General features: G+C 42.7%; 1 protein-coding gene across 1 annotated transcript; it reads left to right on the forward strand.

Moving 5' to 3' along the window:
* The first annotated feature begins 39 nt into the window (after positions 1 to 39).
* Positions 40 to 27,508, forward strand: LOC129857411 (D(2) dopamine receptor A-like). The gene is made up of 8 exons (XM_055925634.1): positions 40 to 2,223; positions 10,187 to 10,590; positions 12,555 to 12,664; positions 13,242 to 13,378; positions 24,938 to 25,152; positions 25,351 to 25,434; positions 25,642 to 26,005; positions 26,169 to 27,508. The coding sequence occupies exons 2-8, from the start codon at positions 10,216 to 10,218 to the stop codon at positions 26,363 to 26,365; spliced, it is 1,482 nt and encodes a 493-aa protein (XP_055781609.1). The 5' UTR covers positions 40 to 2,223; positions 10,187 to 10,215; the 3' UTR covers positions 26,366 to 27,508.
* Positions 27,509 to 27,899: the final 391 nt, after the last annotated feature.

Raw genomic sequence — 27,899 nt, forward strand, 5'->3', positions numbered from 1 at the left:
GGAACCCATCCTACTTTCCTCTATTCATATTCTGTTTTCATCCCTCCATTCTCTATCATCCCCCATAATTCAGTTCTCCCCATGTTTACCTCTCCAGTCAAGGGGATTAGAGTAATGGAAGAAGAGCAAGAGGGAGAAGAGAAATTATGATAAAATGTTTGAATTCTCTGCCATGAATATATATATTTTATTTTGGGGGGGGATATGTCAGTGGTGTGAGATGAATGCATACAGTTTTAGACATTCATTACCTGACCTGACACAACATTGTTAAAGTTGAAATGCCATTTATACTATTTTTCACAAGCCTTTTAGGAGTGTATACTTAATTCCATTTGGAGCCCCAGATGGATCCATAGACGTTTCAAAAGCTTTTATTCATTTTATGGTCTCATGTCCCTTTAACATATTTGGCATGTCCTTGAAATCGAGAGACCGGTAGATCTGAGAGTTTAGAATTGTGAAAAGTAAGGCCCTTTTCACTTCATAGTGTTGTCTATACTGTTTTTCTTTAGTCTGGTAGTTTCTTAGTCAAAATATTGTCATTTTATAGCTATATGGCTACATTCTGATGTACTTTGAGTATCATACCTTAGTCACATATTCCTGTTAGTGAGTTGTGTGTATCAAAATTCTCACACAATCTTTTTATCCAGCTCTACTTCCTCAAGTTGTCAATGTGTAGACTGAACCATTGTCTGGACCACCTGAGGTACCTTATTCACAGTTTTAAAGCTTGCTTTCTCATTGGCTATGTCCCGATTCTCCACCCTTTTTAAAGCATAGGAATGGTGTAAGCATTGGCTGGAAGGAGTTTACACCATTGTAAAATCCACGAGAGAAAGTGTGTGCACACTTTGGAAGAACGGTGAAGAATTGGGGCATCAGCTATACTGTGTAGATCACATTATGCTCCCAGTGAGGGACATTGGTGAGAGCTTTGTGCATGGAACAAAGCAGCAGTCGTGATCATTTTGAGTGAGTCGTTTACTGGGATACTGCAATAGGATGAAGGGGATTTGATAGACACAGAGAGGCTTTAAGGTCTGCTTCATTGGAGATGGTTTAATAACCTTTCCAGATAGTGTGCTGTCTTATCTTAACTTCTAAGGCACGGGTGGGCAACTAGAGCCGCGGACCGATTTATGTCAGAGCTGATGGACTGGGGAAAGCAACATAATCATAATAATTTGTACACTGCAAATTGACCAAGTAAGCGCCAAAAAATAGATATCTTTAAATAAGTCATAATTTCATACCTTGATTCCACTGAGACACGTTTTAATTGTGGGAATACTTGGAAACAGATTTCCTGACTTAACATTATTTTTAGCCGATTTCCTGCTGATTTTACAGTCCTTTTTGACAAAAAACTTTGAGGGGCCAAAATAAATGACTCGTAGGCCGAAGGTGTGTCTGTTTGTACGATGAAAAACAAACTGAGCGGATAGGCTTCATTCAGTACTTGGCCACTAACCAACTTCACTGAACTATCTTTTATAATATGAGATAGGATTCTTACTCTCACTGCGTTTTCAAGTGAGTTCGATGACACTGCCTGTCTCATACTGCCTGCCCTCATCCATTGCTATCCCCGTTTATGCATTCATGATGAAGCATATACCTTTTCCCCCTTTGAATTATCTTCCCCGTCTCATTTGTCTCTGATGATCTCCTCTGTTGCTTCTGCTCATTGCGAGCGCTGCCAAACGTATATGGATGATTTTAATTTGTCACCCAATTGGAGCGCTTTAGAGATCCTTTTTACCCATGCAGTTCATTTTGTTTTCATTTGTCTGTTTTTCTTCTGAATATACACACACACACACACACACACACACACTGCTCACTGGATCTGATCTGAGGAACAGCTAATGAGGGAGGAGGGGGGAAGAGGGAGAGGGAGGGTACCGCTAAATCACTTGGAGGAAAGTACAGAGTGTGAAAACCAGAGCGAGGTGGCGAGAGGAAGGGATTTACTGCTGGAACACTCATTGAGGAGTAGAGGGAGTGAGTGTGTTGCATGTTATAGAGGTCGAGGTGTGAGCTCCGACAGGAGAGGGTTAGCAGGCTCAGAAGTGGTGACTGACTGATTCACTCTGCTGTCATTTTCCGCTTATTCAGAGCGACTTACGGTATAGTGAGTGCATACATTTTCAAACTGTATGTTGCAATTCTCTGTTTGGAGGGAATGGGACTGAGCACCACTACAGCCGAGTGAGGGTAAGTTGTAGTTGAACCTACTTTTTTTACTCATCGTTTTGTTGCTATTTGGGTTACCTGTCTCTGTGTTTTTACGTTATCTGGTGTATGTCTCTGTGTCTGTGTGTACTTGTTCATGCATTCATGCACATATGGTGGATTTACACGGAGAGCTTGAGAATTAGCTGCAGCAGGAGATGGGTAGTTCAGGAACTAGCACTCTAGAATGTCAGGTGGCAGGTCTGCGTCCCAGCAGGAGCATCGAAACCCCGTTGAGAGTGGTCGACTCCCCCAGAAAACAAATGGGATTAAATATACCACTGTTTGGTATAATTACTGAATACATTGTTAAGACTAGTAATGAGTCCAGGGGATGTATGTATTAAAAGTCTGCGTCGGAGTGCTTATTTAGGATCAGTTTAGCCTTTTAGAACACACGATTGCATGGATAGGGCAGACCTCGTCCTAGATTAGCACTCCTACTCTGAGATGCTTGATGCACCAGAATTTCTGCCTCGAAACATGGGACAAGTCAAGTACTTCGTTAGTCCTTCAATAAATGATAGTCTTTGCTCTGCTCCCATCCCCCACAGACACAAACACACACCACACATTGGGAGAAGCACAGGGTCCGCCTCAGTGCAGCGCCCCTGGAGCCATGTACGGGTTAAGTGCCTTGCTCAAGGGCACAATGATAGCAGGTTGTACCTGGGATCTGAAAGGAGCAGCTTTCCATCTGCCAGATCCGGTTGGCAGATAAGAGTGATAATGATTGTAATATTCAGAAACAGTTTTTACATTTGTATACTGTAGAACTAGTTTTTGTTTTGTGTATCATGAAGCATTGATACACTTTTAATCCCCACCCCTACCCCACATGAGGCCTCTTGCCAGGCCGTCATTGTAAATACGAAAGCAAATATTAATTGGCATGCCTGGTTAAATAAAGGTAAACTAAATAGTTTTCTAGAGGTGATCATGGTCTTAATAAGCAGTGAGAGGAATAGTAGATCATGGAGCGTTGAGTCTTGAGAGAAGGGATTTAAAATATACCAGTCAGTATTTATTCATTAATGAATGAATTTCCCACCAACTCTCAGCAGTGGGATGATAATGCAGCAGCCAGCCCAGCCAATACACTGAGTCCATCCTCTCTCAACACTGACGATTCATTCACGCCGCTCAATTTCCTCCCTTTCCCTCCATTGATTGTCGCTGCCCAGTGGATATCTCGCCTAGAACAAGGTTGGGTACACGTTTTTTAAAAGTATTTTGTGTTGCGACTAACAAGGTCAAAAGCTGTACTAGACCTGGCTAGAGTCCATGTGACAGACAAGGAGGGAGAGAAGACAGAGAGAGCATGGAAGGACAGCGAGGTGATCTAGTGCATGGGTTGTTGTCATTTAGAGACCACATATTTAACAGCCACAAGTTAAGGGCATATTCTAAAAAGAATGAGGTGGCTGTTGAATATCTCTTTCCAAACACAACCATTTTTAGGGAGAAAATGATTGTCAGAAAGAGAGAGCGAAAGAGGGGGTTTGAAGACACTGTTCGTATTTAATGAAAAGTCTAGACTGTCTACTTCACTAGATAGTTTGAGTGTGCATAACTTACTTTAATTAAGTATGGCTTAAAGAAGCGCTGACACAGACAGTATAAAACAACAAGGTTAACTCAATTCTCCTCTTAGACACATCTCATCTATCTAAAAATGAGTTTTTTTAAATCCATGAAACAAGTCTTAGAACACGCTTTGTATCCACTATCCATGATTTATCATAAGCACTGCCGTGTAGAGCTTTTCACAACAAGCCCAATTGCTGAACAGTACTGACCTTGTTAAACATATTGATTTCCTGTCAGTCAAAGGACTAAAGGAAGTAGGATAAAAAAATATATATTGTAAATAAGGGATACAAATTATACTCCCTTACAATAAAAGATTGCCGTTTTTAAACAGCAGTCAACTGTGGTATTTTGAACGCAATAATTGCAGAATAACTGCAGTTGAACTTCAGTTACACTGCAAAAATACTGCATGAAACAACTTATTTTGGATGCCGTATTTGCAGCATCCTGCAGTTATACTGCACCATGACAGCAATCTTTTTTCGTAAGGGTTGAAAGCCGATGCTTCCAAGGTGTGTGTTTTCTGAATTGAAAATGATCGTGGACTACAGGAAAAGGAGGGCCGAACACGCCCTCATTCACATCGATGAGGCTCTAGTGGAGCGGGTCGACAGGTTCAAGTTCCTTGGTGTCCACATCACCAACAAACTATCATGGTCCAAACACACCAATAAACTTGTGAAGAGGGCACGACAATGCCTTTTCCCCCTCGGGAGACTGAAAAGATTTGGCATGGGTCCCCAGATCCTCAAAGTTCTACAGCTGCACTATCGAGAGCATTTTGACTGGTTGCATCACCGCCGGGTATGGCAACTGCTCGACATCTGACCGCAATGCACTACAGAGGGTAGTGCGTACGGCCCAGTACATCACTGGGGCCATACTTCCTTCCATCCAGGACCTCTGTACTAGGCGGTGTCAGAGGAAGGCCCCAAAAAATTGTCAAAGACTCCAGTCACCAAAGTCGGGACTGTTCTCTCTGCTACCGCACAACAAGCGTTACTGGAGCGCCAAGTCTAGGTCCAAAAGACTCCTTAACAGCTTCTACCCCCAAGCCATAAGACTGCTGAACAGTTAATCAAATGGCCACTTGGACTATTTGCATTGACCCCCCCCCCCCCCCTTTGTTTTTATACTGCTGCTACTCGCTGTTTATTATCTATCTGCATAGTCACTTTACCCCTACCTACATGTACAAATTACCTCGACTAACCTGTACCCCAGTACAGTGACTCGGTACCCCCTGTATGTAGCCTCATTATTGCTCTTTTTTTACTTTACATTTTTTATTTTGTAAATGTTTTCTTACCCAACAATGCAGTTGTAAGAAAATAGAGTTAAGGGCTTGTAAGTAAGCATTTCACAGTAAGGTCCTGTTGTATTCGGCGCATGTGACATAAAATTTGATTTGAATTCGTTAAGCAATTAACATCCCATCATCATGCTTAGGGTCATGTATAAAAATGCTGGGCAGGCCATTATTTTGGCTACCATGGCTATGCCCGCATAGAGTACAATCTTTCCAGTACTCTCCCCTAACCACCGAGCCTCAGGGTAAAAGTGGAAAATGTAATGCTCTGAGACTATATATTCTGTGGAAACATCATAAAATACCTGAACACTTCTTCTCCCTTGCACAAATAAAGCCGTATGTCTGGAGCTCACCGGTGCGGGAATCTCTGAGTTCCCAGGATAGTTTATAAAATGTTTCATCTTCACTAGCAAGAGCTGAAGACAGATGGGCTAGAATAAAGGCAGACTGGTGGAGTAGAGAGAGGTACATGCAATTGAAAGAACCTGAACCAACTGCCATGCAGTGTAGCCAATGTCATTTATAATGGATATTTATTTTCATCAGCATATTTTCTGTTCAAAGAAAATGCTCATGAAAATCATAGGTCCTAACTGGCATGCAGGTTGGTAGAAATGGTCATGTAAATTGTCACTCCACATGAAAAAAAGTTGCTGACCACTTTTAAGCTTAAATTCATAAATATTTCTGTAAAATAGACCTACTATACCAGGAGCGGATTGGCCATCTGGCAATTCTGGCAAATGCCAGATGAGCTGGACCATTTTTTTAGTTGGGTGTACTGGTAGAAATATTTTTTTAATATACAAATAAAACAATGAGAAAGGTGACTTGGCCAGCGCCACATGGGCCTTTTTTTTGCCGTACCAGGCGGTGATACAGCCCGACAGGATGCTCTCAATTGTGCATCTGTAAAAGTTTGTGAGGGTCTAAAGTGCCAAGCCGAATTTCTTCAGCCTGCTGAGGTTGAAGAGACGCTGTTGCGGCTTCTTCACCATGCTGTTGCGGCTTCTTCACCATGCTGTTGCGGCTTCTTCACCATGCTGTTGCGGCTTCATCACTACACTGCGTGAGCTGAAAGGTACGGAATAGCTAGAAACTCTGAAACTTTCAACAGAGAAGAAAACCTTTACTAGACCAAGCAGGCAGACGGTGTGAACCAAATGTCACGAATGGTTAGACTACAAGACCAGTACACGGACAGCATGAGCTGGAAGGTACAAAATGGTTAGAAACTCTGAAACTTTTCACGAGTGAAGAAGATGAAGACTACACAGGAACTTTGTCTGCAGCTGTTTAAGTACTTTAGTCTTGTGAACTTGACCGAGAACCACCCACCGGGTGGTACTCTGAAAGATCCATTCTAAAGAACATTTCCCTATCAAACGACCATAATAACAGAGCCCGCTGAACAAGCTACAACTACGAAAGACTTTGATCTCTGGTTGACAAACCAGAGACTTTCTGTCGAATTACTCCCCAAGCGGATCAAGTGTTTTCAACAGAGAGACAGCAAAGACATACAAACGTAAATATGTACATTGCAATTCTTTCGAATGAGCGGCCGTTCATGTGCAAAGTTTTCACATTTCCATGAGCATAGTTCTCAGCTGTATGTATGTAGTGGGTGCATTCTGTCTTTCCCGCTCTTTATCTGTCCCCACCCCTTTCCATTGTCTACCAAGCCGTCATATCAAGTTTAGTCCATCAGGGACTTGACTTTGCATTATGTAGTAATCAATGTGTAAGCTATTCTGTTTGTGTGTTAATGTAATTCTGTGTGATTATTTAGTTAGTAAATAAATAATTAAGCCAATTTATATATTGCTGGTTAACCATTTATGCTATGGTTCGTGCAGCTATCCAAGGATTTTGCGACATTCAGAATGAGACTGAAAGTAAATAAGAATTAATGAATTGGCTGTGACTGATGTAAGAGATATTTATATCTTTAGAGTTTAGTCAGGAGATAGTAACTTGTTAAATAACTTTCTCCGCGGTGCCCCAGATTTACTTACTTAATTGTTACATGAGTAATTTAATCACGTAAGAATTTTACGTGGTATGTAATTATTTCATAAAATAACAGTCAATCACATTAATGATAGTCAAGACACGACAATGGCTACCACAGCATTCTGCAGTAAATATGCAATCGCATCTGGTTTGCGCTTAGTGTGTGGGGGGGGGGGGGTTCCTTCTTTTTGTCATAATGTCTGTGCTCATGTGGGTGTGGTCACTGACTGGTTAAAACTTCATATGAAAAACAATTCATTTAGAAGGCTAACATCACATTACATCTTCTCACAAATAGTTTCATATTTAATCATATAATTACCACAACATCTAGATGTGAATCTGATCACTGGGAGGTATACACATTCAAATATACAGTTATGTTGTTCTACTGTCCTTAGTTAAATCACAAATTAGTAATGAATTCAATGTGATTGTTCTTTAGGTACCAACGGACCCTTCCAACTCTTTGGATTACAGAAATATTGTTTCATTATTCAACCTTTTGATGTTACTGTAATGCAACATATCTCGTTTGAGTAACAAAGGGATTTAACTTCTATTTCTGAAAGAGTGGGAGAGAGAGTTTTCCTGCAGGTTTTTACGACCGTCATAAAACTGTGGTAGGGGGGGGGGGGGGGGGGGGGGGGGGTCTGGTGCATTTGATCCTCATCCAAAAGGGCAAGTCATGACCTCATGCTGGTTAAGTGTGCCTTGAATTCTAAATAGATACTCTTAATGATCGGCTATGAAAAGCCAACTGACATTTACTCCTGAGGTGCTGCACCCTCGACAACTACTGTGATTATTATTATTTGACCATGCTGGTCATTTATGAACATTTGAACATCTTGGCCATGTTCTGTTATAATCTCCACCCGGCACAGCAAGAAGAGGACTGGCCACCCCTCATAGCCTGGTTCCTCTCTAGGTTTCTTCCTAGGTTTTGGCCTTTCTAGGGAGTTTTTCCTAGCCACCGTGCTTCTACACCTGCATTGCTTGCTGTTATGGGTTTTAGGCTGGGTTTCTGTACAGCACTTTGAGATATCAGCTGATGTACGAAGGGCTATGTAAATAAATTTGATTTGATTTTAAATAAATCAGTGACAGTGTCACTAGCAAAGCACCATCACACCACCTCCTCTATGCTTCATGGTTGGAACCACACATGCGGAGATCCCCTACTTTGCAGCTCACAAAGACATGCCGATTGGAACCAAAAATCTCAAATTTGGACTCATCAGGCCAAAGGACAGATTTCCACCAGTCTAATGTCCATTGCTCGTGTTTCTTGGCCCAAGCAAATCTCTTTTTATTTTTGGTGTCCTTTAGTAGTGGTTTCTTTGCAGCAATTCGACCATGAAGGCCTGATTCACGCAGTCTCCTCTGAACAGTTGATTTTGAGATGTCTGTTACTTGTGAAGGCATTATTTGGGCTGCAATTTCTGAGGCTGGTAACTCTAATGAACTCATTCTCTGCAGCAGAGGTAACTCTGGGTCTTCCTTTCTTGTGGCGGTCCTCATGAGAGCCAGTTTCATCATAGAGCTTGATGGATTTTGTGAATGCTCTTGAAGAAACTCAAAGTTCTTGAAATTTTCGGTATTGACTAACCTTTCTGTCTTAAAGTAATGATGGACTGTTGTTTCTCTGCTTATTTGAGCTGGTCTTGCCAGCTTACCAAATAGGGCTGTCTTCTGTACACCACCCCTTCCTTGTCACAACACAACTGCTTGTCTCAAACGCATTAAGAAGGAAATAAATTCCACAAATTAACTTATGAACAAATTAAAAAGGCACAGCTGTTAATTGAAATGCATTCCAGGTGACTATCTCATGAATATGGTTGAGAGAATGCCAGGAGTGTACACTGCTGTCATCAAGGCAAACGGTGGCTAATTTGAAGAATCTCAAATAAAAAATATATTTTCATTTTTGTTTAACACTTTTTTGGTTACTACATGATTCCATATGTGTTATTTCAAAGTTTTGATGTCTTCACTATTATTCTACAATGTAGAAAATAGTAAAAAAACAACAACCCTGGAATGAGTAGGTGAGTCCAAACCTTTGACTGGTACTGTATGTACATTTTATATTTTCTTTTTCTTGTATTCATACATTTGCTCAAATTTAAATTAACTTATTTTTGCTTTGTCATTATGGGGCATTGTGTGTAGATTGAGGAGGGGGGAAAACGATGTAATTTATTTTAGAATAAGGCTGTAATGTAACAAAATGTGATAAAAAGTCAAGAAGTCGTAATACTTACTGAATGCACTGTACATGTGCTTATACAGGGTAGTATAGACTAAGTTAGGACCTGATGTAGGTCAGTAAGATGGTATGCGTCTGATGTAGGTTATGTTCTTCTGATGTAATATGTTGTCATTCTCCTGTCTCCTACAGAAGATGAGTCTGTGGGATCCATTTTAGAATAAGGCTGTAATGTAACAAAATGTGGAAAAATTCAAGAGGTCTGAATAGTTTCAGATTGCACTATATGTAAGCTGGTGTAGGTATGTAGGGTAATTTAGAGGGTCAGGGAGGGAGCTTTAGATCTCTCCCTTTAATTATGTATCTCAAAGCCAATCTGAAACATTGGATGGTGGAGGTGCTGTGGTTAGTTAGAGAAATGGGCTTAAGGTGGAATAAAACTGCCCATCGAATGCAGAATACCACTGCAATTCGCGTAAAGTAGAAACATATGGTAGATGCTTTTATCCAAAGCAACTGATGCGTAGTAACAACAAAGACATTTGATATGTGTGGCCCATGTGGGAATCAAATCCACAACTGATATTGAAAGCGCAATGCTCCAATCTATTGAGCCATCAGCACCGCACCAACTAATCACATCCCTTACAGGATGTAAAACTCCAATCTGCATTGAGCTGAGATAGTTGACAATACATACATCTACTGTATGTGTTGTGTAAATACAAGGTACAGAGTTGTAGAGCTTTGTGTGTGAAATTGTGAGATATAACTCTTGATGTTATGAGTCTCTCTTGTTACTTTTCCAGACTCTTCCAGACACACTGTCCAGAGGAGCATGATGACTACTTTCCCCAATGAGACAGATGAGACAGGCTTCTCCTCCCTCTCTCCATCATACCCTCCCTCTCCCTCCCTCACACCGTCCATCTCCCTCACCTCCAACCCTTCCTCTTCCTTCGCCTTCTCCCTCTCCACCTCCTCTCCGTCCAACTGCTCCAGTTCTCCATCGTCCTCCTCCCCTCCCTATAACTTCTACGCCGTGCTGCTGGTGCTGCTTATCTTCTGCGTGGTGTTTGGCAACATGCTAGTTTGTGTGGCGGTGTCGCGCGAGCGTGCCCTCCAGACTACCACCAACTACCTCATCGTCTCCCTGGCCGTGTCCGACCTGCTGCTGGCCACCCTGGTCATGCCCTGGGGCGTCTACCTGGAGGTGGGTGGGTAGGTGTGTGTGGAGGTGGGTGTGTGTGGGTTCGTACGTGTTTCTATCCATCTGGCAGCCAGTGTTTTTCTGTCTCTCACATTTGTCTGTCTTGTTCCATGTCTTTACCTCCTAGTCTCTCTACACTAGTTAATTCGTAGGTGTTTCAAAATTTTCCAAAACTGTTAAAATAATGTCTGTGAGTATAACAGAACTGATATATGGCAGGCGAAAACCTGAGGAAAATCCATCTATGAAATGTTTCTACTTTGAAATGGCTGTTTTTCCATTGAAAGCCTATCCACCATACAAAGACTTATGACCCAGTTCACGATCCCTATGTCTTCCACTACATGTGGCCAGTCTTTAGGCATTGTTTCATTTTTAAAATGTTATTTTATAAATGAGGGAGAAACACCACTTTCAATGAGTGGACAGTGGAAATTTCCAGAGATGTTTTCTGCACGTGACCGGGAGCGCGACCGGGAGCCGGGAGGATTGATTATAAACATCGTTTGACATGTTTCTATGAACTTTTATGGTACTTTTTGGATTTTACGTCTGCCTGCTGTGACCGCGCTTTGTGCCAATGGATTACTGAACAGAACGCACCAACAAAATGTAGGTTTTTGGATATAAAGAGGGACTGTATGTAATGTTTTGTTAGCTGGGCGCTGTCCTCAGATAATCGCATGGTATGGTTTCGCCGTAAAGCCTTTTTGAAATCTGACACAACGGTTGGATTAACAAGAAGTTTGTCTTTAAGCTGATGTATAACACTTGTATCTTTTTATGTATGTTTATTAGGAGAATTTCTGTTTTGTTGAGTTTCACGCTCTGCAATTCCACTGGATGTTGTTTGAGACAGTGTATTACAGAACAAAACGGAGGTTTTTGGATATAAAGAGGGACTTTATCTAACTAAACAAACATTTATTGGGTAACTGGCAGTCTTGTGAGTGCAACCATATGAAGATCATCAAAGGTAAGTGATTAATTTTATCGCTATTTCTGACTTTTGTTACTCCTCTACTTGGCTGGTTACTGTTTGTAATGTTTTGTGTGCTGGGCTCTGTCCTCAGATAATCGCATGGTATGCTTTCGCCGTAAAGTATTTTTGAAATCTGACACTGGTTGGATTAACAAGAAGTTTATCTTTTTTTTTATTTTATTTTATTTTTATCCCATTTTCTCCCCAATTTTCGTGGTATCCAATCGCTAGTAATTACTACCTTGTCTCATCGCTACAACTCCCGTACGGGCTCGGGAGAGACGAAGGTCGAAAGCCATGAGTCCTCCGAAGCATAACCCAACCAGCCGTACTGCTTCTTAACACAGCGCGCCTCCAACCCGGAAGCCAGCCGCACCAATGTGTCGGAGGAAACACCGTGTACCTGGCCCCCTTGGTTGGCGCGCACTGCGCCCGGCCCGCCACAGGAGTCGCTGGAGCGCGATGAGACAAGGATATCCCTACCGGCCAAACCCTCCCTACCCCGGACGACGCTATGCCAATTGTGCGTCGCCCCACGGACCTCCCGGTCGCGGCCGGCTGCGACAGAGCCTGGGCGCGAACCCAGAGACTCTGGTGGCGCAGTTAGCACTGCGATGCAGTGCCCTAGACCACTGCGCCACCCGGGAGGCAAGAAGTTTATCTTTAAGCCGATTTATAATAGTTGTATGTTTTAGGAATTTTTATTATGAGATTTCTGTTGTTTGAATTTGGCGCTCTGCAATTCCGCTAGCGGAACACCTATCCCTAATAGGTTTTAATGTCAAGGTAGCATGATCAATAACAGAAACTACAGTTGGTTCCCATCAACAGTTTCTTGTTGATCCGAATCTCTGAATCTGTCTTTGTGCTGTAGCACTGTCTTTGTTCTCCTTTCCTCCAGTCTATTATTCATAAGCATAACTGCGTCCCAAATGGCACCCTATTCCCTATGTAGTGCACTAATACTGTATGTGTCCCTTCCTAGGTGGTAGGGGAGTGGCGCTTCAGTCTCATCCACTGTGACATCTTACTGACCCTGGACGTCATGATGTGTACTGCCAGCATCCTCAACCTCTGTGCCATCAGCATCGACAGGTACTCACACTTTCTCTATCTATCTACAGTATCTCTATCTCTCTCTCCCCTCATCACTCTCTTCTCACACTCCAAAATCTGGATTGATTTCATGGTGCCCTTGCAGCAAAAAAAAAACGTGTTTTAAGGTGATGGTAATGTCTCCTGGTGGGAAATGTATTTTTTATTGCTTGTTATTGTTGCTTTCCCATAAAGAAAAAAACAAAAATCAGGACACCATTTCCATCTTTTCGGGTAGCCTCCTCACTTCTCAAGTATCATTATCTTCTTAACATGAGCTTATTTTGTCCAACCAAACCCATACCCTTTTATAACCGTTGAAAGAAATAGACCATTTCAGCAGCCTCTCCTCACACCAGGCTTTCTATGGAGGACTCTTAGATTGGTTTGTCACGCTGCTGCACTGTGAAACTGACTTGGACAGCTTTTGTTTGTGTTTGCCTGGTGAATGAGAGGAACTGACAATGCAACTTAACTCAGTGTGGGCGGTGGTGGACAAGGTGTTCGTGTGCATGCGTGGTTGTGTGATTGTGGTGTGTATGTAGGTGTTAGCTCTAAATACAGCATGTGTGTGCAGGTACACGGCGGTGGCGATGCCCATGCTGTATAACACCAGATACAGCTCCAGGAGGCGGGTGGCTCTGATGATTGCTGTCGTGTGGTTCCTCTCCTTCGCCATCTCCTGCCCTCTACTGTTTGGACTCAACAACACAGGTCTGTCTGTCTCTGTCTGTTTCGATCTCTGTCTGTTTCTGTCTTTCTCTCCTTTTCTTTGTCTCTCTTGCTGTCTCTTTATCCCCCTCTCCCCTCTTTCTCAGTGACCACATTTACATACACACCAATATCCCATTATTTGGGATACTCAAGTAGTCTATTTTTGAGTTGACGCATATAAACGTCCTATTCCGTTTACAACAACCCGAAAAACCCGGATAAGATGCCTGGGAAATGCTGATATGCCCCAGAAGACTAAATAAAGTAATGCTCACCAGAATAATGTCTTACATCGATAGAATGAATGCATTAGTAATCTAGTTAACGCCTGTAAAGTTGTCTGTTTCGTTTAGGGACCGAGGAGAAAATGCAATAACTCCAAAACAGTGGAAAGATTGGTCCTGTGCAAAATGTCCAAATGTCATCAGTTTGACCGGTTTTAAGGAAATTAAAAGCTGAGAAAAAGACATTTCTGATAAGACTTTAGTTTTTCTTTTGTGCATATTTTATGCGGTTGAAATACTGTCTGCTTGCATAAGTGTCAAAGAAAACACATTACACGCATATTTGCATTTTCTCAAGAGATGCTTAAAGAAATCTTTCTCCACTCCTGTTCCTGAGACAAAATTTTACATTTGTATAATAACAATGCAAGAAATGCATAATTATGCTGGAGTTAATAAGATATTACGCTACATGTGAGTGGTCATAGGCCTACAGTCAAATCAAATTGTATTTGTCACATGCATGAAATTCTTACTTGCAAGCCCTTAACCAACAATGCAGTTTTAAGAAAATTGAGTTGTTAAGAAAATATTTACTAAATAAACTAAAGTTTAAAAAAGTAACACAATAAAATAACAGTAATATGGCTACATACAGGGGATACCGGTACCGAGTCAATGTGTGGGGGTACAGGTCAGTCAAGGTAATTGAGGTAATTTGTAAATGTGCTGTAGGTAGGGGTAAAGTGACTATGCATAGATAATAAACAGCGAGTAGCAGCAGTGTAAAAGCAAAGAGGGGGGTGTCAATGCAAATAGTCCGGGTGGCCATTTGATTAATTGTTCAGCAGTCTTATGGCTTCGGGGAAGAAGCTGTTAATTAGCCTTTTGGATCTAGACTTGGTGCTCTGGTACTGCTTGTCGTGCGATAGCAGAGAGAACAGTCTATGACTTGGGTGACTGGAGTCTTTGACCATTTTTTTGACCTTCCTCTGACACCGTCTAGTATATAGGTCCTGGATGGCAAGAAGCTTGGCCCCGATGATGTACTGTGCCGTACGCATTACCCTCTGTAGCGCCTTACGGTCAGATGTCGAGCAATTGCCATACCAGGCGGTGATGCAACCGGTCAGGATGCTCTCTGGTGCAGCTGTAGAACTTTGAGGATCTGGGGAGTCAAGCCAAATCTTTTCAGTCTCCTGAGGGGGAAAAGGCGTTGTCGTGCCCTCTTCACGACTGTCTTGGTGTGTTTAGTCCATGATAGTTTGTTGGTGCTGTAGACTCCCCATTGATGTGAATGGGGGCATGTTCGCCCCTCTTTTTCCTGTAGTCCACGATCAGCTCCTTTTGTCCCTATAGGCTGTCTCATTGTTGTCAGTGATCAGGCCTTCCACGATCAGCTCCTTTTGTCCCTATAGGCTGTCTCATTGTTGTCAGTGATCAGGCCTTCCACCATTGTGTCGTCAGCAAACTTAATGATGGTGTTGGAGTCGTGCTTGGCCACAGTCATGGGTGAACAGGGAGTACAGGAGGGAACTAAGCACCAACCACTGAGGGGCCCCGGTGTTGCGGATCAGCATGGCAGATGTGTTGTTGCTTACCCTTACCACCTGGCTGCGGCCCGTCAGGAAGTCCAGGATCCAGTTGCAGAGGGAGGTGTTTTGTCCCAAGGTCCCTAGCTTAGTGATGATCTTTGTGGGCACTATGGTGTTGAACACTGAGCTCTAGTAAATGAACAGCATTCTCACATAGATGTTCCTTTTGTCCAGATGGGAAAGGCCAGTGTGGAGTGCAATTGAGATTGTGTCATCTGTGGATCTGTTGGGGTGGTGTGCAAATTGTAGATGGGTCTAGGGTTTCCAGGATGATGGTGTTGATGGTGTTGATGTGAGCCATGACCAGCCTTTCAAAGCACTTCATGGATACCGACGTGCGTGCTACTGAGCAGTAGTCATTTAGATAGGTTACCTTTGTGTTTTTGGTCACAGGGACTATGGTGGTCTGCTTGAAACATGTAGGTATTACAGACTCGGTCAGGGAGAGGTTGAAAATGTCAGTGAAGACACTTGCCAGTTGGTCAGCGCATGCTCTGAGTACACATCCTGGTAATCCGTCTGGCCCCGCACCCTTGTGAATACTGTGGCCTGTTTAAAGATCTTACATCAGCTATGGAGGGGTGCTCTCATGCATACTACAGTGTCGCTTGCCTCGAAGTGAGCATAAAAGGCATTTAGCCCGTTTGGTAGGCTCGCGTCACTGGGAAGCTCTCGGCTGGGTTTCCCTTTGTAGTCCGTAAAAGTTGGCAAGTCTGCCACATCCGACAAGCGTAAGAGCTGGTGTAGTAGGATTCAATCTTAGTCCTGCATTGATGCTTTGCCTGTTTGATGGGTCTTCTGCGGGCATAGCGGGATTTCTTATAAGCGTCCGGATTAGTGTCCCGCGCTTTGAAAGCGGCAGCTCTAGCCTTTAGCTTGGTGCGGATATTGCCTGTAATCCATGGCTTCTGGTTGGATAATGTACGTACGGTCACTGTGGGGATGACTCGTCAATGCACTTATTGATGAAGCTGGTGACTGAGGTAGTATACTCCTTCTTTGCCATTGGATGAATCCTGGAACATATTCCAGTCTGTCCTAGCAAAACAGTCCTGTAGCGTAGCATCCGCATCATCTGACCACTTCTGTATTGAGCGAGTCACTTGTACTTCCTGCTTTAGTTTTTGCTTGTAAGCAGGAATCAGGAGGATATAATTATGGTCAGATTTGCCAAATGGAGGGTGAGGGAGAGCTTTGTACGCGTCTCTATGTGTGGAGTAAATGTGGTCTAGAGTTTTTTTCCCTCTGATTGCACATTTGACATGCTGGTAGAACGTAGGTGAAATGGATTTAACCCTTGTGTAATCTTAACATTCTGTACACTCCCCTTGTCCTAAGGGTAAAAAATGACTCGCCTTCACTTTACCTTTAAAATATAGCAGCTTAATTTAATTTTAAACCCCAAATCTATTTTGCATGAAGAAACAACCTGTCATTCATCAAACTTTGAATATCTGGGTTTTCCCTCTTCACAATGCAGAAAGACTGCATTTAATCAGTGGACACCACTCGTTTTTATTACAACACACCTGTTGTAATTGTTTTCTTTACTAAAGTAGAGGAATTTTATTATTATTGCTAAAGGCACTGCATAGGTGTAAACATAATTTTTTTTAGCAAGAGAGCACTTGTATAGCTTACGAAAGTAGCAGAAATGTGCAGAAAGTAGTTTTGAATGCATTTTATTGAAGGGAAGCAATAACAGTCTTGAACCTTTTTGCCAACATATTGATATATTCCTCATTGTACAGTATACAAGAATATAACTACAAAATATATTTTTTTTAACATTGCCCCCACCCACAAGGTGTATAAACAACAACAAATAAGAATAAAATAAGATAATAGATACAAAACAAAAATGTGAAGAAGATAAATCAATGCACTCTAATTAGCACATGTAGGACAGTATGCAAGTGTGTGTGCGCATGGACTTTGCAGATGTATTTCTCACATGTGCAGCACATTAGTATTTGTTTTACAGTCCTTCTTTGGGGGGTAGACGTGGCATCTCCTACTTTTGCCTGCCCCAGCTGCAGCCTCAGGTGGATCAGGACAAGATTCAGCCCCCTGAACAGCTTTCACAAGCGCTGCAGAGGCTGCTCTGCGGGGGAGGCGCTCCCTTCTTTGAAAGTGTGGGTTGACAAGTGCCTTTCCCAGCTGCTCCAGGAACACCCTCCTCTTGTTCCACTTATCAAGCATCCAGGTAGAGTTGATCTTGTTCCATATCACAAAGGCATTGTGTGAGGACACATCAATTATGTTATGGATGATGGATTCTAATGAAGTGAAGGATAAAGCCGATATTGTAGGGGTTTTTAACAAGTACGTCATATCTGCTTGTTCAGTTTTTGATAATGTTGGGACCCAGGCCTCTAATATAAGCTCTGTTACAGTCAACTATGATATAGGCCCTCATGTGAACCATTTTAACTTTGAGCCTGTTTCTTATACTGAGGTCTATAAAGCACTAAAGGCAATAGACACTAAAAAGTCTGCAGGTCCAGTATTATTACTGAACCTGTGGCTCACATTTTCAACTTGAGTCTCTTGACCAATTCCAAACCCAGCATTTGGAAATCAGCATATGTCCTCCCACTGCTAAAGGGTGGAGATCCCTCAGATGCTAATATCTATTGTCCTATCTCTAAACTCCCTATCCTGGCCAAAGTCTATGAATACCTATTGATCTCACAGTTCAAAAACTTCTTAATTTAAAATAACATACCGAGCAGGGTTCAGTCTGGCTTTATATCGGGGCACAGCACCGCAACTCCAGCTACGGCAGTGGCAAATAACATCATTGATGCACGTGATAAAAAGCAACATTGTGCTGCTCTGTTTGTGGATTTATCAAAGGCATTTGATTAAGTTGACCATGAATTGTTGCTAGCTAGACTCTATCTCGCTAGACTCTATCTTTCTGACGGAACACAATGTGTATGTACTGACAACCACAAGTCTGGCTTTCTTGAGATTAATAGAGGTGTGCCCCAGGGTTCCATTTTAGCTCCTGTGTTCTCAATTTTTATAAAATATTTGGTAAATGGGATGCAATGAAGTGAAGGGGATGGAACCAGCATAGTTACATCTATATGCAGATGATACCGTTATATATTCATGTGCTCCTTCTCTGGTTCAGGCTGTTGAAGAGCTCCAGACTGCTTTTCAGTCACTGCAGGCCTCCCTTTACGGTCTCAAACTGGTCTTGAATGTACAAAAAACTAAATTCATGTCCTTTACCAGAGCTAGAACTCTGCCAGAGAAAAATACCTAGGTGTTTGGTTGGATGACAAGTTGTCCTTTAAAGTTCATGTGGATAATCTTGTGACAAAGCTTAAATTGAAATTGGGTTTTTATTTTCGTAATAAGACTTGCTTCCCGCTTATGGCTATAAAGAAGCTTGTTCAGGCCACCTTTCTCTCTCTAATCGATTATGGTGACTTGTTGTATATGCATGCAGCCTCCTATGTCTTACAGAGACTGGACTCTGTTTATCATGCATCCTTATGCTTTATTACAAATGCCAAGTCACTCACCCACCATTACACCTTGTACCAAATGGTAGGTTGGACCTCACTTTATATGCACAGAAAGTTACATTTGTATGTGTATATCTACTAAACCATTTTAGGTAAACTCCCACTTTACCTCTGTAGTCTGGTCTCCTTCACCACCAGCAGTTACCATACCCGGTCTGCTAGGTGGTTGCTACTTAAAGTCCCCAGGACATTCACAGTATTAGGCAAGACTGCATTCTCTTCTCGTGCACCAGACGCATGGAATAATCTACAACCCATGCTTCATCTAGATATGTTAGTGCCACTGACTGACTGAATTAAAAATATTGATGGGAGACTCTGTTACAGAGGAATGTAAATGCTTTTTTTAGGCTGGATCATGTTGTTGTATGTTTTAATTATGTAATGTATTGATTGGGGCGGCAGGTAGCCTAGTGGTTAGAGCGGTTAGAATTTGCTCTTAACTGACTTGCCTAGTTAAATAGAGATAAAATAAAACATTTGTTGCTGCCTTCTTGGCCAGGTCTCCCTTGAAAAAGAGACACTGCATCTCAATGGGCTTTTCCTGGTTAAATAAAGGTTATATTTAAAAAATGGAAGATGACCAGGGGCCAGCGGGCAGTCATCCTCCTGCAGCTGTAAATTCCAATCACCTTGTCCAGGTAGTTCACGCCTCCTTTGTTGTGGTTGTAGTCCAGGATGATGGCTGGCTTCCTGTCCTCGTGATCACTGATCGCAGCCGTTTTGTACAGTGTGCTCAGGAGGACCACTTTCTTGTTCCTATTTGGGACGTAAGAAACTAGAGTGGTGGTGGGGATGAAGGCAAACTTTGATGAGAAGCCCTCTCTCCCCTTTGTTGTGAGGAGTGCAGGGGGGAACTCAGGCTTCTTTCTAACTGTGCCAACCATGGTGATCTTCCTCTTCAGGAGCTCCTGGCTGAGTTCAGTCAGTAGCACACATAATCTCAATTTCTCATTGTGTGTGGTTTTGTGGTGTAAATAATTTTATAACTGCCGGGTCAAAATGACCCTAAGACCATCTTTGTACCCTGGTGGTGTACAGCTTTCATGAAAATATGATCAAAAGTGATGTTTCACTTTTTCTAATGTTGGTGTCACTCTAGGAAAAGTAATCAAAAATATCATTTAGGGGGTTTTCTCTGCTGTTAAACATAGTTGCGGGTCATTTTTTACCCTTAAGACAACACAAGGGTTAAGTTTTCTTGCATTAAAGTCCCCGGCCACTAGGAGTGCCGCTTCTGGATGAGCATTTTCTTATTTGCCTATGGCCTTATACAGCTTGTTGAGTGCTGTCTCAGTGCCAGCATCGGTTTGTGGTGGTAAATAGACAGCGATGATAAACTCTCTTGGTAGGTAGTGTGGTCTACAGCTTATCATGAGGTACTCTACCTCAGGCGAGCAATACCTCAAGACGTCCTTAATATTAGACATTGCGCACCAGCTGTTATTGAAAAATAGACACACACCACCACTCCTCGTCTTACCGGCGGAGGTAGCTGTTCTGTCTTGCCGATGCATGGAAAACCCAGCCAACTGTATATTATCCATGTCGTCGTTCAGCCACGACTCGTGAAACATAAGATATTACAGTTTTAATGTGCCGTTGGTAGAATGGTCTCGAACGGAGCTCATCCAGTTTATTCTCTAGTGATTGCCCATTGGCCAATAGAACGGATGGTAAAGGTGGGGTTACTCACTCGCCGAAGAATTCTCACAAGGCACCCGGATCTGCGCCTCCTGTATCTCTGTCTTTTCTTCATGCGAATGACGGGGATTTTGGTCTGGTCTGGGAGCAACAGTATACCCTTTGTGTCACCCATTAAATAAAACATCTTTGTCCAGTTCGAGGTGAATAATCGCTGTTCTGATATTCAGAACCTCTTTTCTGTCATAAGAAACGGTAGCAGAAACATTATTTACAAAATAAGTTACAAACAATGCAAAAACCACACAAAATAGCACGATTGGTTAGGAGCCCGTAAAACGGCAGTCATCCCCTCCAGCGCCATTGTTCATCAGTGTCCATATTTCAGATACTATTCCATTTAACCCATATAATTAAATTATGAAGATTCTGTTTATTCATGGATACAGGGATACTCATGAGCGGGATATCAAAAGTGCATGTAAACAGCTTATCCGGAATAAGACCTTAAGTGGGATATGAGCTAATATCCAGAAAACTTTGAACGTGGTCAATGACTCTAGGCCGAGGCTACAAAAACGTTATTTTTGCCCCTGTCCCGCCCCTCCCATTAAAATTCTTCCTCAAATCTAAGGATCCGAATCACGTTCTGCACATGTGTTGTTTTACACTCATTCACATTTCTCTCTTTACTCACCCTCTTCTGAATCCTCAACCAATTTGATTGATATGAGGATGTAGCCTATGAGGATGTAGCCTATGTCTCTGCCTCATATTTCCAAACAACTGCCATTTGAATGAAAGTTCCCCCCAAACATATAAAGGCAAAAACCTTCTCTGTCTGTTGTAACGGATATTGCCATTGCACAAGCAAGAAGCAGTCTTCACATTGGATTAGGGCTAAACAATTAGCATTTTGTGTGATGTAATCTTTATAGTTTAGTTGCCATATATTGTAGACAGCAGTTTAAAAAATGCCTCCTGTTTAAAAAATGTTTCCAATGATGAAAAAATCATATGAAATTGTTACTGACTGCCTGTCTGTTTTGTTTGTTTGATATACTGTGTAAGCTACATATAGCTTGCCTAAATAGTTTCATGTACTGTAACTGCCCTCCTGAAAACATTAGGAATTGTTTGACTACCTCCTTGTGTCTGTCATGCTTATGTTTGCAATAGCCTACTGTTACAACAGACAAAGAACTAAGTTTGTTCGAACTGTTTTGTGTACAAGCGGCAGCGAAGTCACAGAGTGACTGAGCACTGAGCAGCAGCTTAACCTCTCTGGGATATTCGGGACGCTAGCGTCCCACCTCAACAACAGCCAGTGAAATTGCAGGGCGCCAAATTCAAAACAACAGAAATCTCAAAATTAAAATTCCTCAAACATACAAGTATTTTACACCATTTTAAAGATACACTTGTTGTAAATCCAGCCACAGTGTCCGATTTCAAAAAGGCTTTACGACGAAAGCACACCAAACGATTATGTTAGGTCAGCACCTAGTCACAGAAAAACATAGCCATTTTTCCAGCCAAAGAGAGGAGTCACAAAAAACAGAAATAGAGATAAAATTAATCACTAACCTTTGATGATCTTCATCAGATGACACTCATAGGACTTCATGTTACACAATACATGTATGTTTTGTTCGATAAAGTTCATATTTATATCCAAAAATCTTTACATTGGCGCGTTTTGTTGAGTAATGTTTTGCCTCCAAAACATCCAGTGATTTTGCAGAGAGCCACATCAATTTACAGAAATACTCATAATAAAAATTGCTAAAAGTTGTTATGCATGGAATTTTAGATAAACTTCTCCTTAATACAACCGCTGTGTCAGATTTCAAAAAATCTTTTTGGAAAAAGCACACCATGCAATAATCTGAGTACGGCGCTCAGACACAAAAACAAGCCATACAGATACCCGCCATGTTGTGGAGTCAACAGAAGTCAGAAATAGCATTATAAATATTCACTTACCTTTGATGATCTTCATCAGAATGCACTCCCAGGAATCCCAGTTCCACAATAAATGTTTGTTTTGTTCGATAAAGTCCATAATTTATGTCCAAATACCTCCTTTTTGTTCGCGCGTTTAGTACACAAATCCAAACTCACGACGCGCGGGCAGGTCCAGGCAAAAGTTCAGACAAAGTCATATTACAGTTCGTAGAAACATGTCAAACGACGTATAAAATCAATCTTTAGGATGTTTTTATCATCAATCTTCAATAATGTTTCAACCGGAGAATTCCTTTGTCTGTAGAAATGCAATGGAATGCAGCTAACTCTCACGGGAGCGCGCGAGACTGAGCTCGTGGCATCAAACAAGGTTCTAAAGACTGTCGACATCTAGTGGAAGCCTTAGGAAGTGCAATATGACCCCATAGACGCTGTATATTTGATAGGCAATGACTTGAAAAACTACAAACCTCAGATTTCCCACTTCCTGGTTGGATTTTTTTCTCAGGTTTTTGCCTGCCATATGAGTTCTGTTATACTCACAGATATCATTCAAACAGTTTTAGAAACTTCAGAGTGTTTTCCATCCAAATCTACTAATTATATGCATATTCTAGCTTTTAGGACAGAGTAGCAGGCAGTTTACTCTGGGCACCTTTTTATCCAAGCTACTCAATAGTGCCCCCCAGTCCCAAAGAAGTTAAAGGAGTTAGACTAGTGGATCCCGCATGCACAGAAATCTCCGTATTCTTTTTGCAGCAAGTCGAGTTCCAGAAAATCCAGAACCACAGCCACTCCAATGAATCTATTCAATGCAATCACAAGTGCACTAGTCTCATTTACTCATTCAGTCTAGGAGAGACATAAACATGGCACGGGAAGTCACACGTGAAGAAACCCACACTCCTTTTGTTATTAGCTATGTAAAATAACCATTGCTATCTTCCAGTCCATCTGTTGTAAGCCTGGAAGATTGCAGCCCTACTGGATATCTGGGTATCACCAGTTGGTGAGAGACAAAATTAATAATTAGTTAGATAGGCTTACGTCTGTTTAGTCATGATGCCCAGTTATTTATTGAACTGCATTGTGGGTTAAGGGCTTGTAACTAAGCATTTCACGGTAAGGTCTACACTTCTTGTGTTCGGCGCATGTGACAAATGTGATTTGATTTGCAGTAACTGCAATCACTAAGAACACCATGCATGCACACACACACACACACACACACTACTGCTTACTAACAGCTTTCAGCTCTGTATGCTTTAATCAGTCAACACGCATTTCAAGGAAAGAGGGACTCATTGATTGGCCTGTTGGTCCACGTCCACAATACAGAATGTTTACCAGTGATGCAGGTGTCATTTTAAGTCGGAGGACGTGCCCATTATCACGTTTCGCTCAAGACGGTATTTTGATTTGAAAAATGTTTGCATGGTCTCGGCGGAGTGGTAGCTCGTGCGAAAACAAGCCAACTGAGGTTTGGAACATAAGCTCCTACCTTGAGGACGGGGTTGAAGAGAGTACTGGTTTCGTATGCAAAGGCTGCACAGCTTGATGCAACTGAATGGCAACAACCACTTGAGCTGGAGGGGCCAACACTAAAAGCCAATTTATGCTTGATCTGAAAAATGTGGTCGGAGGCTTCGTATGGAGGGTTTGACGCAATGGCGGAGCATCTGGAGGCCTGCAGAGGCCAAATCAAGCTCCATTCCGCATGTCCGTGTGCCTCTCAAATTGTGTAACAATTCGAAGGGCTCCACGTTGACATGATTGGTTGACTGTAGCTGAGGGCGAGAGGTCTTGTATAAACACAAACTCACTTTCTTGACAACATCCTTCACAACAGCTCTTTGCTGCTCGGCAAAGCGCCAGAAGTATAAATGCCCCGACATCTGTAGGGGCCACATCGCAGGAAATGCTCTACGGCCACTGCAGATGTCGGATTGACCATGCAGCGCCTTTAATCGGCATGTTAACATTCAGTAACCTTTTGAGAGCGCCTCTAGCCTTTGAACACATTGCTGGGGAAAACAAGAAATTCTGTAGCGCTCAGGGTCATCATGTGTCCTATAGAAAGGCTATGGTTATACTGTATATGTGGGAAGCTTGAGTTTATTGGATTGGACCTACCACCTAAACATCCAATTCAACAGAAAGGCAGTATTTAAGGCACCTTCTTACAGTGTGCAGCATATAGTAATTTGTTAGCAGCTGTATAATGTTGAAAGGATTCAACTAGACTGCAGTGTGTTATGCTATAGGCCGTGGCCTGGCCTTATAAGAAGCAGATTTTAAATGCCTTTCAGATGTTGCATCCAGCTTGAATATGGAGAGAAAAAGCCATTGTCGAATGCTTATGTACCTGTCTTCTCTGGAGCTAAACCAGGCCTTTACTTGGTTGCCACACCATTACAGAGTGGACTTTAACATATTTAACAGCGTTGACATCTTTGGCTATCTGACCTGAACTGTAGAGGAAAACTTCTCTCTTGCCTTAACATGCACCTCCTCCCACCTGTCCCCACTCCCAAACAACATCTCTGTGTTTCTATCCACCTCTTCTCATCCCCTTCACTCCATCAGCCAGTCGGGAGGAGACCAAGTGTGCCTTCGCTGATCCGTCCTTCGTGGTCTACTCATCCGTGGCCTCCTTCTACGTTCCTTTCATCGTGACCCTGCTGGTGTACGCCCAAATCTGTGTGGTGCTGCGGAGGCGGGGCCGATGCACCGTGCCCCGCAGACACGGCCTGCACCCACAGGGAGGAGGCAAGACGGGGGAGGGCCACAGGCACAGGAAGGTTCATGATTAGTCAATCAATCTATCAGTCAACTAATCAGCCATTCATCAATCAATTAACCCCATAAAACAGCCAGCCAATAAATCAAAGGCAGGATGAGGAAGTCAAAAAAGCTTGATTTTTAGAAGACAGTAGGTCCAAAAGCAAGCATCTTTGATTTTCTATCCCTCATTCTTTTCTCTCCCTTAATCCTCTCAGAATAAGTGTACCCACCACGAGGATGTCAAGCTGTGCACTCTGATCATGAGGCCCCCCACCAGCGCCCCCCAACGCAAGAAAGTGGTAAGTCGCTGGAACACTGTGAGCCACTGCACAGGGGAACTACTGTGACCATAAAGTTGGATTCCGAAAACTCCTATAACATGAGCCTTAGATTTGAACTACAGCACATATCTCTACATCTCTTGCTGTTTCCTCTGTCTCTATTTGTCCCTCCCTTCCCATCTTTTCTTCCTGTCTCTCTCTCTCTCCTCCCCCCTCCCCCATTAGACATTAGTGAAGGAGGCAGTGGTGCACCCCCTGGATGAGGAACCTGTGGGGCGTGGTTTCCTGTCCCAGTTAGACCAGAGCCTCCCCCCACCTCACCCCCCTCCCCCCTCCGGACGAGCCACCAAGGTCTCCCTTTCTATCTCGGTGGCGCCCGCGCCCTTCCTGGCCCTGTCCCCGCCGGTGGCACCACGCTCCGCCCTCGTACCCCGCCGTGCCACCTTCGAGGACGGCATGAGTGGCCGCGAGCGATGGAGGGAGCGCAATGCAGACAGGGAGAAGGGAGCGATGGCGAAGGAGAGGGTGAAAGGGACCCTGTCGCAGCAGAAGGAGAGGAAGGCGACCCAGATGCTGGCTATCGTGCTAGGTGAGAGAAACAGGAGGAGACAATGAGGGTGGCTGAATAGAGAGTGCTTCAGCCAGTCCCAATTCACTCCTTACCCCTTGGCCCTTCAATGTTTGATGATCTGAAGGGAAGGGGCAGTGAGTGAATTGAGACTGACTCACACCCTTTAATTCTCCTCCATCAGGTGTGTTCATCATCTGCTGGCTACCCTTCTTCCTGACCCACGTGCTGAAGGCCCACTGTGGCAGCTGCTGTATCTCCCCCTCCCTGTACAGTGCTGTCACCTGGCTGGGCTACCTAAACAGTGCCGTCAACCCCGTCATCTACACCACCTTCAACATCGAGTTCCGCAAGGCCTTCATCAAGATCCTAAACTGCTGAGTACAGGGAAGAAGAGGAGGGGGGAGAGTGGGGGGAAGGACAAGTGTGAAAAGTGTTTGAGTAGTGGAGAGAGGCAACAAAAAGGTCAGAGACTAGAAATAAAACTAAAGAAGGGAAAGAGAGAGGTGAAAACAAAGACTGGAAGGAGAGATAGAGGGGGGTGTAGAGTTAGGCGACGGAGAAGATAAAAAGGAGAATTTAAGAGGTCAAACAGAAGAGCAAGTGAATTAAGACAGAAATTGGGAATTATACAGAGATGATGTACACGTCTGTAAATATAAAACATAACAGGGGGAGAGAAATATTCTGAAGGTTCTATGGGAAGAGATGGGTTTCTCATGGGGTAGGCCACAAACAGTGGCAAAAGACAGACTACAGTGGCAGAAGACTGTCCCGCTACGTACGAGGGTGAGGTACGAGGATGACTAAGTAAATGTATTGCTTTCTGATACCGCTCTCGAACATACTGTCAAAGCGTCCGCAGACATTGTCCTGTTTTTACTCCGATACAGTTATTTACAGTTTGTAAATTACGTTAATAAAATGACAGAGGTAGTCTTTTAAGGAGATACACAATCAATCTGCACCATCAAACGCAATTTTTCGTCCCAGTGTAAACAAGCCTATAAGAGATGTATTATATTTAGACCATGATGATGTTGGTGAAGATATGATGCAATAATAACATGGTGATATGATGAGCGACTAATCAAGGTTTGTTCATAAGGTATATGTATATATTGTTGTTTAGAGTTTGTTAATGTGAGCTCTGCTGTAAATATCTGTATTACTGTTATTGTACATGTAATACATTATATTCTACTCTTGTTGTTGCTGGTCTATTTCAAGTTTGCTGTGGGTTAGGGTCAATTCGAATTGAAGTCAGTCAATTCTGGAAATAAAGATATTTTCCAATTGAATAATAACGCAGAAAAAAGTTGTATTTTCAATGACCACTTATTCAGCTGAGGAGAAGCTATTTCAAAAGTCTAGCCGTTTTTTGTATTTTAAATTCAAATGACTTCCTGAATTGACTAACTTCATTTCAAATTGACCCCAACCCTGCTGTACTGGTCAAACAATAGACAGAAATTGACTAATTGGTTTTCAAAACTGTTTAAATACATTTGCTCTCTACGTTGATCTGTGGCTCTTCTCTCAGCACTTCTTTAACCCCTCTGGTGGTGAAGCAGTGTGGACGCTCCCTATGCTTGTCTGCCAACACCTGTCTGCTACAGTAATGTGAGAGGCCAAACAAATGCTGCTGATGTGAAACAGGACTCACACACACAGAGATAGTGGGTCAGTGTAAGTCACTGACAGCGTTGGTGCGCGCCCCCCATTGATAACTCCCGTCCTATCAATAAACATAAACAAACTGCGTTTTTGTCATACTGTATGCAAACCAACCTAGGAGATCATATAAAATGAGAAGCCCTTCAAATAAGAATGGATTTATTGTACATTTAAAACATAAGTATGTTTGTTTTCATTCAGTATACTGTGTATGTACCTGTGCATCTCTGTAACCGAG

This window comes from Salvelinus fontinalis, chromosome 6 (genome assembly GCF_029448725.1).
Source record: "Salvelinus fontinalis isolate EN_2023a chromosome 6, ASM2944872v1, whole genome shotgun sequence".
In the NCBI taxonomy this organism is placed as follows: domain Eukaryota; kingdom Metazoa; phylum Chordata; class Actinopteri; order Salmoniformes; family Salmonidae; genus Salvelinus; species Salvelinus fontinalis.